Raw genomic sequence first — 21909 nt, 5'->3', positions numbered from 1 at the left:
AATAAATAATGCCCCTGTGCAGTCTGAAATATTGGCCTTACTTCCAACTCTAAAGCAATAAAGACAGTAATTATTGAAAAAACAATTTCAATAGGATCAAACTGTCCCATGCCCAACAATATCTCAAAGATGAATGACAACTTGAACACCCACGAAAATATAATGATTTATCCAATTTCACCCATAATTGAAGTTGCACATTTTATTGGGGTATTGTGAATTAATTAACATGTTAAAGTTACAACATTTCTAACATATGCTTTTCATAAGATTGATAACAACTTAAAATGCATTATACTATAGCTCAAAGTGCTTTCCAGAATAAGAGGAGTTTGACGTAGAGCTTTCAAATGGTAAATCAATATGCAATTTTACTATGAAGTAGTAAATATTCCGTTCATTTAGTAGCAACAGAAGGGAAAAATGCATTTTAGAGGTTTTTAGTATGGTTGAAAATCCATCTGCAGTTTTACTATGAATCGTCACATAAATATTCCATTCATTTAATAGCAGCAGAAGGGGGAAATGTAGTATGTTTCTAGTATGGCAGACTAGCCACTTTCCAATCATTTCTTAATAATAGAGTCCAAAGAATGCAACCATTTCACATATTGTTGTTGCTCTTTATTGTGCAAATGCCTTATGAGAAAGTTGCCTAGTTCAACATTAATTCCCCGAACTTTTAGGAACTCCTTGAAAGCATCCTGCAATGCATAGTCTAGAGTCCTGCACAAAAAAAAGTGAACAACAAAAGCAATTAATAGACAACTTGGCATGAAAAAACTGTTAGTAACAAACATGAAGGTGCCAAATAATGAGATAGTATGAAAACAAAATAAAGCATCAAAAATCAAGTATTTTGGTTGTGTAGTTTCATGTTTGAAACTATGCAAATGCCGTAATGGTCTCCGCAAAAAAATTACACATGATTGAACCAAACAAACAGTAAACTAGGTGATTAAAGCAAAAAGAGAGGAATTTTCTTTGATGGAGAACAAGCCAAGGGATTTGATAATAACGAGGACCTCAACCAGGATTGTTCCATGATATCCTCAGTACATTTTAAGCTATGTTCTGATTAACAAGGGCAATAGTCAAGCAGGGAGGGGAGGAACAAGTAAGGATTGTGAAGGGGGTGTCACACAAACCTTCAAAATGGGGCTTAGAAAGGCTTCTAACAACAAAGCCAAAATTGTTGCTTTCAATTCTAAGATTATAGCTAGTTTGGAACTACAAACTCAAAAGTCAAAGGTGGGATTCACCTTCATATGCTTATTAACCTTGTGAAGGGAAGGTGGACCAATGATAACCATATGAAAAGAAAAAAACAAGAAAATTGTTAATGTTTAAAGTGATAGATTTAAGGCATTTTCAAATGAACAAAAATAAGCTCGGCAATTTTTTCTACCAACATTGGGAGTTTCTTTAGAAATCAATGACATCTTATCTAAAGCCTATAATGGTGGAAAGAAGGATATCTGATCAAGGACGTGAAGTAGATGGAAGAAAAAATGGTAATGCCAAGAGAGAAGTCCGTTCAGTAAACCTACCCTACAAAGTTAGTTTACATTAGTTGCCAAGTTGATCGTATGAAAGACACAAGCAGTTCATTAATAACGAAAATTTCTATAAACCCATTGACATTACAGTTTCCAAAGGTCCATAGGTGATCAAATGAAAAGGTCTTAGGCAAAAAAATTACAGGTAAGTGTATTTATTTTAAAAGTTTCAGGCATAATTGGACCTCCCCATTCATGCTAGTTTCTACTGCCTCAATGTTCCTAGTTTCTATTACAAACAGCATCGGAAAGGAAATTAAGAGTGAAGAACCAAACTCACATGGAACCAGAAAAAGCAACATTTCCTCACACTCCCTCATAATAGAGATTATGGTAGACATTCTGCGAATCTGCACACATTTCTACTGTTCACAGGCCAGCTTCGAGAACTTAAAAGAATGATGGTCAGCCTAAGAACACTAGGGAGCAACTCAAGGCGGACATTGAAACCTCAAAGAGAGTGTGGAAAATCAAAGTTATGCAAACTGAAGTAACTGCTACAAAAGTATATCCACAAAAGCAATAGTTAAGGGGGCCAAAGTTGGGTAGAAACCTTTAAGAGCAACTTCAACAATTTTTGTTTCCAAGGTTGAGACTAAAGAATTATAAGCTTTTCTTCAAATGGTTTTTATTATCTTTCAATCTGCTGATCTCTAATCTAAACCAGTTATATATATATATATATAGATAGTGCATTTGATGACTAGTAGGAGGAAGAAAATATTTGTATCAAATGTTTCTCGGTAGAGGGCAAACTCTGTAAAAACAGAAGGTAGTACTCATATCAGTAGAGAACAAACTCTGTAAAAACAGAAGGTCGTACTCATAACAATCCTTCAATCAGACAAGCTCTGATACCAATATGGTGAATGTTGGTATTGGTTAGCCAACCTTTGGTAAACTAACTCTTGGTCATTTTACAATAGTAGATGACATTGATGAGGATACCATTCCTCAGCACCCCTCTCACACTTGGCAGCCAATTCCAGCCACAGCCTTGACATCCTCTCTTGGCTCAACACAGATGCTTCAATCTCAGCTTCTCACTTTATCATGTACTTTGTCATTTAGATTTCTTCCTATTTTTTATACCTACATAGTTTCTGATTTCAGCTAGGAGATTGCCTTCAAATTCCCATATTGTCCTTTTCTTTGCTAGGTGTACTTTCTCATTGACATATTATTGTGATCAGTTATTGGACATTTATAAAATTATCTTCTCTTATATGTTTTAATAATAAATTATTTTTCCTTGGAAAAATAAGAAAAACGGTGAAAATAACAAAAAATGTATTTTAGAAATATATAGAAATAAATCTTACTAAGAGTATGACCTTTGGATCATAGATTATTGTATTTAGCTAGTCTTACGAAAAATTTAAGATTAGATTTCCACTTAGTCCTACTATAAGGAATATAACTTCTAAGAATGGAGTGGGGCAAGCTGAAGCACCACGAGTAAGTCTAGAGTTGAACCTTCAAGTAGGTCATGAAAATGAAGACAAACAAGGGAGAAGTGGACTTGTTACCTCCCAAACCTATAGTCAAAATGATAAATCCCTGACATACAAGTGTGACCCTAGGGGAACTCAAGAAGGTTGACCACTGTCACCACAACAAACCTTCCTGTCACTTTAGGCCAGCTCTTCTTCAGCACAAGGGGGGTGATCCTTATGTAAAATACAAGATAAACGTTTGGAAAGGGATGGGATGATGGACCAGGACCAGTGCCAAACCAATGGATAATCCTATGGAGAAGGCATAACCAAGCCATACATTGATGTGCCATGAATAGTCCAGAACACATTTTCAAGTTGTACTAGAGTAAGTGATGATGCCCTTGTACAAGATGCACTACCACAACCATCAAATTGCTGCCAACAAATAATGTGCAACCATGACCAATGGCAGAACAACCATAACATGGAGCAGTGAGTAAACAGGTAGAAGTAGAAAAGCCTTCTATTAGAATGAACAGCCCCAACAATATCACATCTTCAGTTACAATCCCATAATATCAACTGAGCCATAACATGTGCCACACCGAATCTGAAATTATAGCAGAAAGTTTCCCAAGGTTCAAGGCTACAACAAGGGCTAGGGAGGGTTTACAACTTTACAATCACTACCGTAATCTCTTCTCATATGCAAAATTTCCTTTCAGAAAAGATCATTACAGCAGCAAGAACAGTGGCAGCTCTTGCATAAACCTAATCATCCATGAGAAAAGGAGAAAGACAAAAACCTCACACATGCTTTGTAATGTTCCAAACTAGGAAAAATAGTGCTATGCAAAGCAAACAATAAAAACAACACCATAAAATTGAAACATTTAGTGCACACCCATAAAAAGTCCAGGAATAACCAACAGTTGAGCCATTTTATTATAATCTGGGAGAAAAGTACAATAATGTGGAAGTGGTGCACCTGGGCTTGCCTCAATGGCAAGCGTGATCAAGCCCAGGTGGTAATATGTCAAGCCCAAATGGCACAAATAACTATTGCAATGATGCCCTGCGCTGCCCTTGTGAAACTGTGTTGTCTGCTGCAAAGATGCTGCTGGAAACCCCACCTCTGGTGCTCAGAAAATTACGGGAAATTAACCCTGGCCTCTCCACCAAATACCCAGAATAACCCACGAAGGAATTGGCCAAATGTTGACCTCAGAATTTTGGCCCAAATTCCCCTTAGCTCCTCTAGCTGTTGGCTGAGTTGGGACCCCTGTTTGACCCCTTAGATCTGCCCAAAAAATTCTATAAAATTAGGAGTGTGATCCTTGCCCAAAACCCAGAAAGGGTTTCCCTTGGTTCCAAACTTCAAAAATTGACCCTTCACAGCTTGGCCCTCCTCCAATTTCTAATTTTGTGGCTGTGACTTCTCTTGTCAATCTTTGCTCTCCCAACTCTAGCAATCCTCTTCAAATGGCCCTCCAAATGATCTCCCAGCTCCAAACTCCCCCGGATGGTGCTGCCCCAAAGAGTCTCACTCCAATGACTGCACAGTCATGGAGGAGATGATGCAATGTTGCAAGTGATGAAATGAGAGTTACGTGTAGGATGGCCCTCTTGTCTGTAGCTGCCCTCTATACTCCTGAAAATGATGAAGGATGCTCCTGTCTCCCCAACTTCCCGGAGTGCCTCACGCTGTGACTGCGCAATCCTTGCGTTGTTGTTATTCCCCATGCTGCTGGTACTCAACTTACAGCTGTAGTAACTCGTCTCCCTGCTACTGCTACGAACTGAGATAAAGAACTCCCTTCTAGGGCCGGCACAGAAGTCCACCGAAGCAAGGGTTGAGATCTCCACTCGGCGACACTTGTGTGCTAAATAGAACAGTAACCAAGCTAAGCAGCTCGAGCAACTAAGATTGAGTTCAATATGTCAAAAGATACCAAATGAGGCTGAGCCTCCTCTATTTATAATTTGTGGGCCTCTTTTCCTATGCGGGCCCCCTCCAACTAGCAATTTGGCTTTCCCTCCTTAGTCATTCAAACTCCACTCTAAGATGGTCCGTATTTCCTCATGTGGGTGGCCCCCACGCTATGCCAACAAAACATTTCGACCCTTTTTCCTTCCTAAGTCTTTTCCAAAAATCATATGGGTCCCATGGCTTCCAAAATCGTCGAAATTGTAGAATAAATAAACCTGTAACAATTTAATTTCGGAAGGGACATTACAGTCCTCCCCTCCAAAATGTTGCTTGTCCCCAAGCAACTTCAGCACCAGATGCTCACGTATGTGTTCACCCTCCCAGGTAGCATCCTCATCCAGCGAGTTCCTCCAATGCACCAAAAATCGCTTATCCTCCAGCAATGCCTGAACAAGCGCCTCCTATCTTTGCTGATTACCCCTATCACCATCAGTGATACCGGGGTCCCAAACATGTTGTTGAGTCATCCTAGGTCCCTACAAGAATCCCTCAATACCAGGATCCCAATCCATCCTGTCCCACCTGAAGCTCCCCTCGTTCCACTCACTATAATGTGCAGTATAAATACCAGAAGTCCCCCACGCCATTGATGACTTGCTAAAGCCCAAAGGAAGACCTGGGTGACCTCCCCCTGTTGCAACTGGCTGACCCCTAATGATCATCGCGATGTTTAGTATTGTGATGTCTAGGTCCCATGCTAGCCATAAAAGGGTGCCACCATGTTGTCGTTGCACCACTCTAGCTCTACCTGACTGCCCACTGTGCATACATTGTATCCTCCTCTCCTGGAACTTGATGGTGGAATACTGATAGAGGCGAGACACATCCTGCCCCGACATCTCCATGATGCCAAAGTCTACCCATCTAAATCTAACTCTGAACCGGTGCAGCCACAAAGAAAGCCTACCTCGCCATCCGATGAAGGCCACTGTGTACCCCCATGTGCCAATCCCAGAGTGAACTAGACCACTCTCTGCCATGACTCCGACCATCACGAGATAGAGTGATCTATCAATCAACTGAATCCCTGCATCCCCTAGTTGGACCTGCTGCAACATAGCTCTGACAACTACAGGAATCCATCCATGCCTCATCTCTAGTCCCTGCATGTGATCAATATATAGGCTCCATATATTGTGGGCTAATCTGATGCATGCTAATCTTCCCTGTGCTTGCCACTGTGTAGTACCGATGATTGCTAGAAGCCACATGTGCCAAATAGCTACCCCCTGAATGCAACCAAAAGATGGGTATCCGATACTCGTAATTGACTCAGGGTATGTGGATCCCTCCTGTCCCTGCCAACCATCTCCCCTGGGTCTGCCATCCGCCCTCTCGATAATGTGCCAATATAAGGTCTGGAGCCTGGACACATACTGGGAAACTACCTCAGTCGTACCTGGTATCCTACTCATGCTTGGTCCCGACATGCCCTGAGAAAAGAGTGACACATGTCTCCCTCGTGACTAGCTCCCTAGACGTAGGCTCGGTGATGAACGATATGCCACCCCTACAGATGATCACCTCATCCCCCAACCTGTGGCTATCAACTGACGCACCAACCCAATGCCACTGCTTAAAATTCTCCCCTCCTAGTGCGTTGAGTGTCACCCAAATATCTTGAGTGAGTTCCTCATCCCCCGCTGCTCATGCTTGGAGTGCAGAAAGTCAACAACGAAATCCACTGTGCCCATGAGGGATGTAAAAGAGGGTTAGCCGTGTGAGTCCCAGCAGATACCATCAAGTATCACTCATCTATGTTCCCGTCGATCTTGGGTGAACTATGCCCAAAGGTATGCCCGGTGTTTCTGTCCAAAGGTCTCCCTAGAGGCAACACACCCAGACCTTGTTGTGCAGCACAATACACCCCTGCATACAACCAATCATCCCAGTACTCTTGGACATGCCACTATACATTGCGGCCTACCCCTGTACATTGTTGGATACCATCGGCTACGGCTATGCCATCTTGTAATGGCCTGTGTCCCTCCTGTGCCACTGTACCTGTACTCCCCGCATGTACTCAATGCAATGTGAGGCGCTCCCACTCCACAGCGCAATCCAACATACTACGGCACACCCCCATGTGTCTCCATGCCCATCTACAAACCACTGCTCCACACTAGATGCTCCTTCCAATCCCTGAATGAGATGGCCTAAAGCTGTGTCCATATGCGTCGGCCCGCATCCAACCCATATCATCACCTCCATTATCACATCACCATACTCTCCAATGAGGGGGACCTCCCCTCCAAGTCCTCCCTAAGGGACCTAGGAAGTGAATCTCCCCAGGTGTCAGCAACGATGCCACCACTGCCATACTCCTCCATGTCCCACACAAATGCGAAGAATCCCTAGCTCCATACAAGGCACAGTCTGGTGGCCTGTCAACGCCACCTCCTCTGACAAACTCCTGCCAGAGTATGTTGATCACCCAGTGATCTTGTGTACAAATGCCATACCAAGACAACCAAAAGAGTTTGTCCATAAACTGGTTGGCCAATGGTGCTAACTGTGAAAATTTCTAAATCTACACATCAGAAATCTTACTGCAATCACTAATTTACCATCTCCTACTTGTTTTTACATTCAACAAGTTATTTAATTAATTAAATAGCAATGAAAACACTATTTTAGACTACACATACATACAGATCATGAACTGAAATAAAATGAGACAAATACACAAGGGACACCGTTATTTTTGGACAATCGTCCTCGGAAAAACCCAATTTGGGAAAACCAGTGCAACATATAGAGGGTTTGTATTATTAAGCAGATTTCTGAATACAACTAAGGTGCCAAATCCGACTCACCCAACAGAGAATAAACCTGACAGAAGTACCTCTATCCAGAGACAGATGAACAAACCCCACAGGTGACTACGTTGTTCCCAACGCTGGGCAGCGATGGCTGCTCCAAGCTTTGCGCTGGAACTGCGTCACCTCCTCTAGGAGTTGCGTCACTGTGTCACTGCAACACTACGTAACTAAGACCCCTTAGCCTCCACTGCGTCACTACGTCAGAGCTCTCCCTCTGCGTCACTGCGACAATGCGTCAGAGCTCTCCCTCTGCATCACTGTGTCAGAGCGACACTGCGTCACTGCGTCAGAACTCTCCTGGTGCTTCTCAGCATCTCTGCTATGTATTCTCAGCCTTGGACCGAAGTCCCTCTGCCGAACTGCCCCTCTCATTGCAATAGATCACTTGTTCAATTTTCTCAGCAAACCTCGCCCCAGAAAAATCAAACTGACTGGTCTCTCAAGTGTGTCTCCAACTGACCCTCAAGCCTCCTCTTATATTTTTCCTATTGATGAATCAACGGCCGAGATTAAGTCCCTAATCAATGGCTAAGATTAAAACAGACTTGATCCTCGTCACTTAGAATTTTCTCACCCATATTCTTATTAATAACCATTAAAAATATTAATTATTTTAATAACTCCTCATATGGGTGGAATTTCTCCAAACGATTTCTAGGTTCTACAGATCTCATGTATTCTAGCTCCTCAACAAAATTTCAGAGCTAGAGCACATCCGATGCTACCCAAAATCAACACTCCCTCTTAGAGAGGAATGTGCTCTAGCAATACTTCCCCATAGAAGCATTACACTGATCCACTACATCGACCCTCAGTGCTATTGATGCTCGGCCTAATGCCCTTCATCCACTACCATTGCTTCTTGTACTGCTACCCATGACTCTGCCACTACCATTGCTACATCTGTACTACAACTCCCTCTCAAAATGCTGCATCACACTACCCATAACACTGCCACTACTAACTGTTGCACTGCAACTCAATTGTTGAGAAGTAAGCAACCGAAACTTCACCCAAAAACTGACATGTTGGTCAGTATGGATGACTCATGATGTTGAAGCTACCTCTACTGCTAATATGTGCTAACCCTCTGCTGCTACTGCGCTGCTGCAAATTGCTCTATGCCTCTCACACTGCTATAACATCCATTGCGCTGCCTCAGACTTTGGCACTCTAGCTGTACCATTGTCGCTCCAACCGACACCCGTCATTTTGCTATTGTCGTTAAGGGCTCCCATAGTCGTATGTGATCCAAGAGTTTGGGCACCTCAAGGATCCTACCCTTATGTAGTCCTCTCGACTACAACTCCATGTCGCCCCACCTATTCTCCAGAGGCGCATAAGCATTCATGGCACAATCATCATCCTCACCTTCCCTGTCAGCTTTCGCTAGAGCAACCTTCGAGTCAGAAGCCTCCTACTTGCCCTTCTTATGGGGGCACTGAATGGCGAAATGTCCAAGTTCCACACATTTAAAGCATCTGACCTTGGAAATATCCTTCTTCTTTCTCTTCTGCTGCCCTTGTTGTCCCGATGATGCGAGAGTTGCATCCTCCTCCTCCTTCTTGACCCGGGCTCCTTTGCTGCTATTCCCTGCCTTGATCAACCTCCTGAGCTTTTCTTGTCGAAGAGTTGCCGACATCTCCTCCCAACTGGGGGGAGTCGCTTTGCCCAAGATACTTTGAACAAATGTCTCCCAATCCTTGGTGACTGCATTCAGGGCAGTCCTAACCATGAACTCAAGATCTAGTGTAGACCCCACAAAAGTCAACTAGTCTCTAATTCCTTGCAACCTGAGGAGGAAGGGATCGATCTCTTCTCCCTTTTGCATCTGGTATTCTCTCAATTGATTTTCTAATAGCATCTTCCACCGGATGGAAGTGCCCTGGTACAAGTTGGTCGTGTCTCCAACATCTCCTTTGTTGTGTCCTTCTCAGCAATGTGTGGTACTACATGATCTTTGACCTCATCTAGGATCATGCACTTGGCTTTTGCCTAGGCCTCCTCGTACTTCTTTAATGGATCAGCCTCGACCAGAACAACAACTACATTCAAGGCATAGTCCTTGATGCGATGTGTGTCTAGGATTGCCAGGATCTCGACCTTCCAGATGACAAAATTGGAGGCTCCATCCAATCTATCTTGATCCCTTAATCCATTGATCGCCATCTCTGCAAAAAAAAAAATAGGATTGGTTCTCTTCTCCCTCTCTTGCTGTTAATCTAGCAAGACTTGGATTAGGATTCCTTCGACGCTAGAAATCCTCTAAGGAACAAGCTCCTCTAAACTCCCTCTGAGTCTTAATTTCCTTCACGAAAATCCTTCGGCCAAATGTCGAATCACTCCTCTCCAATCCTCCTTTGTTGCTACAACCCGGATCTAGATTTCTTTGGCTAGAAATCTGTCAAGGCAGTGACTCCCTCTACCTTGGCTTTGTCTCCACAGACACTGTTCTACACCAACAACAACAGCGTCCCATTAGCTCCTCAGATCAAATCTACTCTGCTCCCCCAGCCCCGACAATTGAAGAATTTGGGCTCTTCTGGCTCTGCGCAATCAATGTGAGCTAGATCAGCTTCTCCTGGCCACTGCGTCACTCCTTTCTGGTCTAAAAAGATGATGTGGCACTGTGTGAGCTTGATCTACCCCTCTCTGCTTCTGCACTGACCTGGACAACTGATGCATTTACTGCATGGGCTCCTCCCAGCTATTGCGTCACCCTCACCTGGCTCAGAATGGCACTGTGTTAGCCTCTACGTCACCTCTTTTGCACTGCGTCACTCTCCCTCTACGTCTCTGGCTCTGGAACAGCACTGTCACTCGGGATAGCTGCTTTTCTGTAGCAAATTCTCAGGATCTCTCGACTGGTGTTTTCAATCTCCTATGATCTGCAGTGCTCTGATACCATGTGAAAATTTCTGAATCTACACATCATAAATCCTACTGTAACCATTGGTTTACCATCTCCTACTTGTTTTTACATTCAACAAGTAATTTAATTATTTAAATAGCGATGAAAACACTATTGTAGACTACACATACATACAAATCATGAACTGAAATAAAATGAGACAAATACACAAGGGACACTGTTATTTTTGGACAATCGCCCCCGAAAAAACCCAATTCGTGAAAACCAGCGCAGCATATAGAGGGTTTGTATTATTAAGCAGATTTCTGAATACAACTAGGGTGCCAAATCCAACTCACCCAACAAAGAATAAACCCAGCAAAAGTACCTCTATCCAGAGACAGATGAACAAACCCCACAGGTGACTGCGTTGTTACCAGTGCTAGGCAACGATGGTTGCTCCAAACTCTGTGCTAGAACTGCGTCACCTCCTCGCGTCACTGTGTCACTGACACCCCTTAGCCTCCACTGTGTCACTGCGTCAGAGCTCTCCCTCTGCATTACTACGACACTACGTCACTGCGTCATAGCTCTCCTTCTACGTCAGAGCTCTCCCTCTGCGTCACTGCGACACTACATCACTGCATCAAAGCTCTCCTTCTGTGTCAAAGCTCTCCCTCTGCGACACTGCATCAAAGCTCTCCCTCTACGTCACTGCATCAGAGCTCTCCTGGTGCTTCTCTGCCTCTCTATTATGTATTCTCGGCCTTGAACCGAAGTCCCTCTGCGGAACTACCCTTCTCACTGGAAAAGATCACTTGTTCGATTTTCTCAGCAAACCTCACCCAGAAAAATCGAACTCACTGCTCTCTCAAGTGTGTCCCCAACTGACCCTCAAGCCTCCTCTTATACTTTTCCTGTTGATGAATCAACAGCCGAGATTAAGTCCCTAATCAACGGCTAAGATTAAAACAGACTTGATCCTCGCCACTTGGAAGTTTCTCACCCATATTCTTATTAATACCATTAATATTTTTATTTTCCTAAGTTTAGACTTAGGAACCCATTAAAAATATTAATTATTTCAATAACTCCTCATCTGAGTGGACTTTCTCCAAACTCTGGGTTTTGGAGATCTCATGTATTCTAGCTCCTCCACAAAATTTCGGAGCTAGAGCACATCAGATGCTACCCAAAATCAACACTGGACTCCCCTAGCGAATGTACACGCTCAACTGTTAGGTCAATTGTACCATCCAAGTTGTAGTCAACCGGCATACCTGGAAAATGATAGGTAGTCCCGTCAGGAAACCAATGCCAGTCTGCGCTGTCGATATCCCCAGTGCCTGGAAGCTCCTGCAGAGCTACACCCAGCTCCACCACCCTCTCCATAACCCACTCCACAAGGTACCAACTCAGAATCTCTCGCCATCCAACCCTAAGAGACAGATCGAATGCACGAACTCCTGCACATAGAACAACCCCAGCATGCGCGTGTTGCACCTTGTGCAACTCAGGTCGTCTCATCTCGTTATCCTGGTCAATACATGAAATCTGACTAGGTAGCTTTGTCTCTCTCTATCCAATGGGCCAAGGTAACCTAACAGTGTTGCCAACCCCGTCTATGTAAAGCCCGAAGAGGGCTGCTCTCACGCCCCAACATGCACACTAGTTGCACCAGTAGGGAATCCAATTGCTACCCAACGTGAATCAATTTGGCCGTAGACTCTGCACAAACTGCTCTCATGCTCTCCAACTCCTCGTTCTGCTGCAGAATAGCCTCACGCACTAACGTGATCTTCCTTTGTAATGCTAGAAGGTCAACTTGAAACTAGTGGATTTGTTGTGGGCATCTATTGCTTGTAAACTCAATCACAGCTCCAGATACCTCAGCAATTGTTTGCACCTCGTCCATGGGTGGCACCCCCTCAACAGATGGCTCTATGTGTGTAGGCTCTATCCTCTCCACCAAGGTGTCAACTGGGGCTATCAAAGAAGTCTCTAATAAAGGTGACTCCTGCGCCACACCAGCTATGTGGATGTGCTCCTCACCATCCTGTGGGCTCTCAACCTCATGCTCAACCTCCTCCTCAGGCCCCTGATATCTAAAGCCAGGGCTCCACCAGCAAAAGCGCCCCCTAGTCTCAACCTCTAACCGTCTTCGTCCTGCCTGCTCCTTTTAAGGAGATCTGGTGCCCTGATCTGGTCGACTTTCCCCACATGATGTTGATGGTTGCACCCCCACGGCTTGCTCACCTCTAACGTCTCTATTGTAAGGGTAAGGATGGGTTTGCTCTGTCACCCTCCTCAACTGGGCCAACCTCTCATCGTCCCAATGAATTCTACCCTAAAAATTTTGCATGTTGGATTTCCCTTGAGCCATGGGTTTGTCTGCGGTTTCACCAGTCACTGTGCACTCATACCCAAAGCTTCCATGATCTTCTGGCTAATTGCCCACAGCCAGGCCAATATCGTGCTCTGATACCACTGTAATTTTCCAAACTAGGAAAAATAGTGCTATGCAAAGCAAACAATAAAAACAACACCATAAAATTGAAACATTTAGTGCACACCCATAAAAAGTCCAGGAATAACCAATAGTCGAGCCATTTTATTATAATCTGGGAGAAAAGTACAATAATGTGGAAGTGGTGGACCTGGGTTTGCCTCAATGGAAAGTGTGATCAAGCCCCGATGGTAATATTTCAAGCCCACATGACACAAATAACTACTGCAATGATGCCCTGCACTGCCCTTGTGAAACTGTGTTGTCTGCTGCAAAGATGTTGCTAGAAACCCCACCTCTCAAAAAATTACAGGAAATTAACCTCGACCTCTCCACCAAATACCTAGAATAACCCACGAAGGAATTGGCCACATGTTGACCTCAGAATTTTGGCCCAAATTCCCCTTAGCACCTCTAGCTCTTGGCTGAGTTGGGACCCGTCTTTGACCCCTTAGATCTACCTAGAAATTTCTATAAAATTAGGAGTGTGATCCTTGCCCAAAACCCAAAAAACCCCAGAAAGGGTTTCCCTTAGTTCCAACCTTCAAAAATTGACCCTTCACAGCTTGGCCCTCCTCCAATTTCGAATTTTATCGCTGTGACTGATCCTGTCAATCTCTGCTCTCCCAAATCTAGCAATCCTCTTCAAATGGCCCTCCAAATGATCTCCCAGCCTCCCAGCTCCAAACTCCCCCAGATGGTGCTGCCCCAAAGAGTCTCACTCCAATGACTATGTAGTCATGGAGGAGATGATGCAGTCTTGTGAGTGATGAAACGAGAGTTGCATGCAGAATGGCCCTCTTGTATGTAGTTGTCCTCTATACTCCTGAAAATGATGAAGGATGCTCCTGTCTCCCCAACTTCCCGGAGTGCCTCACGCTGTGACTGCGCAATCCCTGCACTGTTGTTACTCCCCCTGCTGCTGGTACTCGACTTATAGTTGTAGTAACTCCTCTCCTTGTTGCTGCTACGAGCTGAGATGAAGAAGAACTCCCTTCTAGGGCTGGCACTCGAAGTCCACTGAAGCAAGGGTTGAGATCTCCACTCGGTGACACTCGTGTGCTAAACAACACAGTGTTAAATTATGGTATGTTCTATGCTTAAAGCAGTTTACTTCTTTTACTTTTTACTAGCCACTAATTAGCAATCACAACATAAAGTAAAGTGCAGATAGAACATTAAACGATCAACAGAAAACAAGCCAAGACGAGGCACAAGATGTGGCGGCTAGCCAAGGACAAACCCCAATGTGGGGAAACCCTTTGATCAAATCTTCTTTTATCTTCAATAGTTCAACAGAGAGAGAGAGTTAGTACAATATCACTAATCAGTGATTTACAACAGCAGTAATGAAACCCTTGGACAGCAATAGTAGAAGTGATCAATCAGCTCCCAAAATGTCTTCAAGACAACCTAGGAGAACTCGGTCTCCGACAGAGGTAGTGGCAGCCCAAAACAATGAAGGTAAGATGGTCAAAACAACAGTGCATGCTACAGCATACTGCAGCCAGCCCTAACCAGATAACACAGTCATAAATGTGCCCTTAAACAGTCAACGCAAACTTGTTCAGCACTTCAGCTAGCCTAGGAGAGGCTGCCCACACAAGGCCGCAGTCAATGGAGGCAATGTGTTGCTCAACGTAGGCCTAAACCATTTGTTACACCTTCTTGCATCCTTGCTGCCCTCGCTGCGTCCTCCTCCAATGCTGCCCTAGTTGCGTCCTCTTTCCCACGTTGCCCTAGCTGCGTCCTCTCTCCTTCGTATACCCAAGAGACAATGGAAGAGATGAGAGGTAAGATGAGTTGAGATAATGACTCAACCTCTCCTCTATTTATATGCAACATTGGGCAAGAGTGCCACACACTTAACTGTTGGCCTACCTTGACAATTTGTCAAGTAATTACTAATAAATTCATATCTCCATAAATACTTGTAGGAATTGGATGATCTTTAGATCAATCCGACACCTCTCGACAAGAGGAATCTAGGAAAAATATCAGCTACCATAAATGAGGTGACCCACATGGAGTTTGGCCCTAGTTGCCAATTTTAACACTCCTTCTCAACTAGGGAGAACTCCATCTGCAATTTGTCTGACCGTCGCTACTATCCCAGCCATCAAATGCACTGCCCTGCACAGCTTGGCCCTACTTTGCTCGAACTATGAAGAAGAAGAAATGATCGAGGATGTATCATACCATCCTCCACTGACCCGAAGTCAGTCTCAGAGTGTGTCATATCACTCTCACTGATCCCAGATCAGTATCATTGATCCCAGACCAATGGAGGTCATCTTAGCATAGGGAGTACGGTAGATACAACGATGGGTCCTGTTGTCGCGCAGATTGACACGACAACGCTCAGACCGGGGGCTGTCACTCTGATCCCCGATCCCTCCGTTTAAGCCTGTCTCCCGCGGCTAAGGGGGGTAGACCCTGTGAGATGATGAGACCAACTGTCGACCAGTTGGTTGGGAGACACGAGACACGATTGAGATAAGCACTAAAATGATTTGATTAATTTAGCAGACCAGTGCCTTAAGAGATTGTTATTAAAACGATTACTTATTAGATGATATAGAAACATAGACCGTGAACAACAATCATTTGTCATCACAATGCTCTTAGAATGATCAAAACGATATCCGGCAACTGAAAATTTAAAAATATGAATGCTTTAAACCACCACGAGTCATAAACCATTAACCAGAGTTCATATTCGTATCTCGACTTGAAAATTCAGCATGAAAGATATAACATGATAAACAACTGAAACTGGCAAAAAATTTCCAAATATATATATATTTATTTTTTTTTAACTTTATAAATAAATCTTTTTTTTAATTTTTTATTTTTCAATATTATAAAAATGAAAATTAAAAATCTAAAAATTATAAAATTTAAAATTTAAAATCTATTCTAAAACTAAATTACAAAATTTTAAATCTATCAAAATTTGAAAAAATTAACAAACAGAAACTAAAACTTAATTCTATTCACTTTTTACTTTTTTATCTTTTCAAGGCTTTACATATAAATTAAAAATAAACTATTAAAATCTAACGAAATATGAAACTAAAACTAAAAAAAAGAAAACTATTTTCGCCTACATCTAACCCTTTTCAAACTACATTTAAAATACAATTTTAAAAAAAGGCGAAACTATAGTAAAACTCACTAAAAGGAAATACGATCAAAAGTTATGGAAATCGGAACTATGCCTGAACCCTAAAGAGCTGCGACTCGACCACGCGATAAATCAAATGGCGTGCAATGACCAGAACGACGAGATCGAGGGCTTCATACACAGTCAGATTGGTGGCAAATCGTAAAATCCAAAAGAAACAAAAACGCTGATACGCAAGACTGTTATATGACCACATAAAAAAAATTCGACTTACCTGATACGCCAACGTGAATGCCAGCGGGAACGGGACGAGAAAACCTGATGATAAACCGATTCGTGCTTCAGATTCCTTGATTCGTATTTTTGCTAACAGGCCGGCGCTTAAATCACCTCTCAGAAATCGATCATATGCAGGGAACCAGCTCGACGGAGGATGACAATTGCGTGAATTTCATTTGTACACAAACTCTGGCGTGTTGACTATACTCGGGTTCTGAAAATATGATGGGCGTAAAACTCGTTTCAGTCATTGGCGATAGTCACATGATGAGAACCTTCAGCGTAACTCAGCTCTTGACGGCAGACAGAATGACGCTCATCCACAGGTGCTAAAAATTTACTCAGCAAACATTACTGTAATGCATCTCCCGCGATAACATCTGCGTGACAGAGAGCTGGCTTGACGGCAGAGAGAGCAGCGTTTCATGAAATCGCTGAATGGTTTCACGCCTACGTCCAAACTGTAAATCACCAAACTGTAAATCGGCTTTGATAACTGAGGATGCTGCGTTGGAATGTTTCGATTTGCCTGGCAAAATAGGGTGTGGGTGAGGCCCTTAAATTTTATTTTATTTTTTTTTATAATCCTGCAAACCTGAAAGGACAAGATCACCAAAAAGACTGAAAACCCTGTACAAGAAAACAAAACGCTAATGAAAACTGCATAAAGCAAACATTTAAAACCCTAGATCAGAAAAAATTTGAAACCCTAGAACAGTTAAATAATGTACAGATTTTGGCCCCTTAACAGCGAGATTCATCAATAAGCACAGAAAACATTTTAAGAATAAAAATTTAAGGTTTTCACTGTGAAGAACTTCAGAAAATCTCTCATGCAAATTAGAAAAATAAACCGAATGATAGACCCAGGATCAAATCCAACTGGGCTCAGCAAAAAATGCTTGTGGGAGTTCGCTGGTTCAGCCGAGAACTTCCCCTAACGCCCACCAAATCTTCTTCAATAAGGGTTTTTTCTGCACAGCTCAGAACAACCATCAGTAAAGAGGGCCAAAATGCTGCTAGATCTCAGAAAGTAATGGAGATATCTGCCATTACTTCAAAAACCCTAACAGCACTCAAACCCTAGCAAGTGAACAAGATACCTGTGCTCACAATACTCTACAAAAAGCTATTATTAACGGCTGAAAATAACATATGCAGAAAATTAAACAATCTCACAGCATTTTAAGAGAGTAACACCAGCAAGATATGGACCCCAAAGTCTTCTTTTATTAACCAGAAACAGATTTACAAGAGAGCTTCTTCAGTACCAGACTCACAGATCCAATAATCTGAACTGACCCCTAGCACCCTACTTAAAGGAAATGCCTCCAACGGCTAGTTCGAGTGATCCATGCTGAAATGATCTCGACCGTTGATGAGGATCAAGACATCTCTTGATCTCATCCGTCGATTTATTAAAAAATAATATTTTGCATGCATTCACTTAAAATATTATTATTTTATTAGTTAGGGTTTTTGCTTTATTTTTTTATTTTTTTATTATTATTTTTTTATTTTTTTTTATTTTTTAATTTTTAATTATTTTTTTAATTTTTTATTTATTTTATTATTTTTTATTCATTTTTTTTAATTTTTTAATTCATTTTAAAATGGATCATCGAACTAAGCCTTCGGAAACATCACCTAGGACCTAGGACTTAGGACTCATGAGGGGATTTAAAACATTTTTCGACCCTCAAGACACATTTCATGATGACTTTTACAAATTTACATCTTAAGGGGGAAAACCCCTTTAACATAAACCCTCACAAATCACCCAGTTCTGCGACACAACTATAATCTAGCAGATCAACACACTAGGATTCTCCTAAAGTTCTAATGACAAAATCCATCCTGGCTTTGGGGTCAGGTTTGAAGGAAAACTCTGCCGATCCATGGATCGGTGAGACGAAAAACCTTCCGGGACGTAGATTACCACTAGAAAGTTAGGTCCACCTAGGCAATTCACATACACGACTCATGTCTGCTAAGATTATTTACAGTTCATACATGCAGACTGGGTTTACAATCAAAATGACTAAGCCGCTGATGACTGCAGGATGGCACGGACACGCTGATCAAGTACTGCCCCTTTTTGCAAAGAAAAAGGGGGTGTACTGCATGGGTAGTTGACCAGTAGAGGTCAACAGGTCCATCGACAGTACTACTATGGTCCCTAACCCCATTTCCCTGCTCATTGATCATATGAGAGGTACTTCCCACGATTCCCAGACTGCATGGGTAGGATGCCTCGACAAGAGAACTAATCATCCTGTCCACAGGAGAACGAATCACCCTGTCCAACAGTCGCCACAGGAGAACTAATCATCCTGGCCCACAGGAGAACTAATCATCCTGTTCCACAGTCACCACAGAGAACTAATCATCTTGGCCCACATGAGAACTAATCATCCTGTTCCACAGTTGCCACGGAGAACTAATCATCCTGGCCCATAAGAGAATAATCATCTTGTTCCACAGTCACCACGAGGTGTCATAGGGGAAGGTTGAACCTTTCACCCTGTACATAGTGCACCACTAGGGCATGGTAAGTCGCCCTGTGGTCGCATGTCGCTCCAAGAAGTACCCCGCGCCCCCGTGGAGCTCCCAGAGCTCAATACATCATACTCGACCCTCATAAGAGGGTCTCTGAACGACACCAAGTCATTCTCGGAAAGTCAAGAATTTGACCTTTCCCAGGGGCTTCGTCAAAATGTCGGCGACTTGTTCATCTGTACTGATATGTTGGAGCCTTATTGCTCTCCGTTGCACCATATCCCGAATATAGTGGTACCTGATATCGATATGCCTGGAGCGATCATGAAATACGGGGTTCTATGATAAACGAATCCTGCTCTGGTTGTCACACAGGATCACGGTGGTATTCAATGTAAATCCAAACAGCGCACTGAAGAGCTTTCGCAACAAGACTGCCTCACAAGAGGCCATACTCGCAGCAATATACTCTACCTTGGCGGTGCTCAAAGCCACTGACTTCTGTTTCCTGCTCATCCAGGATACTGAGGCAGATCCCAAAGAGAAACAGCGCTCGAAAGTGCTCTTTCAGTCCACCACATTGCCTGCCCAATCAGCATCGGCATATCCAAGTAGTCTCACATCTCCAGCAGTGTATCTCAACCCATGAGTGATTGTGCCACGAAAAAATCTCAACAGATTCTTGGCATTAATCCAATGTGTGTGGTGAGGCTCAACCATATGTTGACCCAACGTGTTGACTGCAAAACATATATCCGGACGGGAGTTCACCAAGAACAACAATGCTCCAATGAGTTTACGATACTCGGTAGTATTTCGTAAAACAGGTCTGGCAGCACTACCGCTTAACTTCTTGAAGTCAAACTCCATCGGGGTAGTTACAGGCTTGCAGTCCACCATACCGAATCTCTCCAATATCTTCACCACATATTCTCCTTGAGATAGGAAAATCTCCCCTAGCCTCTGCCAGACTTCTAGTCCTAGGAAATAGTGCATCAATCCTAGGTCCTTCATCTCAAACTCAGAAGCCAACTCCCTCTTACATTTGTGAATGAGAGGGTCGGCCCCTGTTAGAAAGAGGTCGTCAACGTACAGCACCAATATGAGAGGATTGTCATCTTCAACCTTAAAGTAAAGGTTAGGATCGACTTCACTCCTAGTGAATCCCAGCTTCATCAAGTAGTTATCGATCCTTTCCTACCATGCTCGAGGTGCTGGCTTGAGCCCATAGAGGGCCTTCTTCAACCTGCACACATGAGATTCTCGATCATGAATCTCAAATCCTTCAGGTTGCTCCACATAGACTTCCTCTTTGATCGAACCATGCAAGAACGCAGTCTTGACATCCATCTGATGCAGGTTCCATCCTTGCGAAGCAGCAAGGGCTATGATCGAGCGGATGGTGGTATACCGGGCAACAGGTGCAAATATCTCGTCATAGTCTATACCTTCCTTCTGAGAGAAGCCACGAGCGACAAAACGAGCCTTCTACTTTTCCGCACTTCCATCAACTACATGCTTTATCTTGTAAAGCCATTTCGATCTGACAATGGCTTTGTCCTGGGGAATGGGGACCACATCCCAGACATCGTTTTTCATGATGGACTCATATTCCTAAGTCATAGCATCTTTCCATACTTGATGCTTGACAGCTTCTGTGAATGACGAAGGCTCATTTTGGATGATCATGCTCATGATGATCAAGTATCCCTAATACCTAGTTGGCTTCTTGCTTTCCCGAAAGGTTCCCCTGGGTGCCACGTGCCCTTCAGCATCATCAAGTGTCCCCCTAAGCCATGAAGGCCTCTTCCTAGAAGAGGAGGGCTCTTGTGAAGGGGGATCAATAGGATCCATAGGTTCTTCCACATCGGGCATCGCCTCATCTTTCTTTTCCTTTGGTTCCCTGGCGTCAACTTCTTTAGATCCCCTTAGAGTAGTAAGATTGTCAACTTTGCTAAGAGCCATATCTTCGTCAAAGGTGACATCATGGCTAATCTCGACTTCCCTTTGACCAGCCACATAGATTCTATAGCCCTTAGTATTTTTGCTATATCCCACGAAGATTCCTTTCTTTCCAGATGCACCCAAATAATTCCTTTTCTCCTTCGGAACATGAAAATATACAGGACTTCCAATAATTCTAAAATGAGATACTTCAGGTTTCTTACCAATAAACATCACTTCGGGAGTCTTGGAACCCAATGCTTGATGATTTGTACATATACGGCGGTAGTTGCAGCTTCAGCCTATAGAAACTTCGGAAGTCTTTGATCATGGAGCATAGCACGGACAGCTTCCACAATCGTACGATTCTTCCTTTCTGCCACACCATTCTGCTCAGGAGTATATGGTGTAGTAGTCTCCCTCTTAATGCCAGCCTCATTGCAAAAGTCATGAAACTCATTGGATTCATATTCAGTCCCATTATCAATCCTTAAGATCTTGATCTTCTTTTCGGTTTGGTTCTCGATCAAGGCTTTGAAGTGACGAAACCAGGAAAACACTTCATCCTTCTTTTTCAAGAAGTATATCTAAGTCTTGCGAGAATAATCATCTGTAAAAGTGAGGTAATATAAATATCCTCCCAAGGAGTTCACAGGCATCATACTGGATATGTCTGAGTGAACCAACTGTAATATATCGGAGGTCTTGCTTTGGCTTGAGGGGAATGGTCCCCTTTTGAGCTTTCCTTCGACACATCCCGGACATACACCTTCTTGCTCTACTCGGAACTTAGGCATCCCTGTCACCATTTGTCTTGCATCGGGTAGAGCTTTATAATGAAGGTGAGAAAACCTCCAATGCCATAGTTCGGATTGAAGAGATGTGTCACAAGA

General features: G+C 43.2%; 1 protein-coding gene across 2 annotated transcripts in view; it reads right to left on the bottom strand.

Moving 5' to 3' along the window:
• Nucleotides 1-351: 351 nt before the first annotated feature.
• The window catches only part of LOC149238591 (Mitochondrial glycoprotein family protein), a 47427-nt gene continuing 25869 nt past the window's right edge, over nucleotides 352-21909 (bottom strand). For both annotated transcript variants that reach the window (XM_089373097.1, XM_089373096.1), the window contains one exon: nucleotides 352-726. In XM_089373097.1, coding sequence (XP_089229223.1) covers nucleotides 667-726 — 60 coding nt within the window. In that variant the 3' untranslated portion in view covers nucleotides 352-666. The remainder of the gene's footprint in view (nucleotides 727-21909) is intronic.

This window comes from Pinus tabuliformis, chromosome 8 (genome assembly GCF_031772625.1).
Source record: "Pinus tabuliformis cultivar Carrire ecotype Pingquan chromosome 8, CPIR1, whole genome shotgun sequence".
In the NCBI taxonomy this organism is placed as follows: Eukaryota; Viridiplantae; Streptophyta; class Pinopsida; order Pinales; family Pinaceae; genus Pinus; species Pinus tabuliformis.
This window is presented reverse-complemented; position numbering and strand designations above follow the sequence as displayed.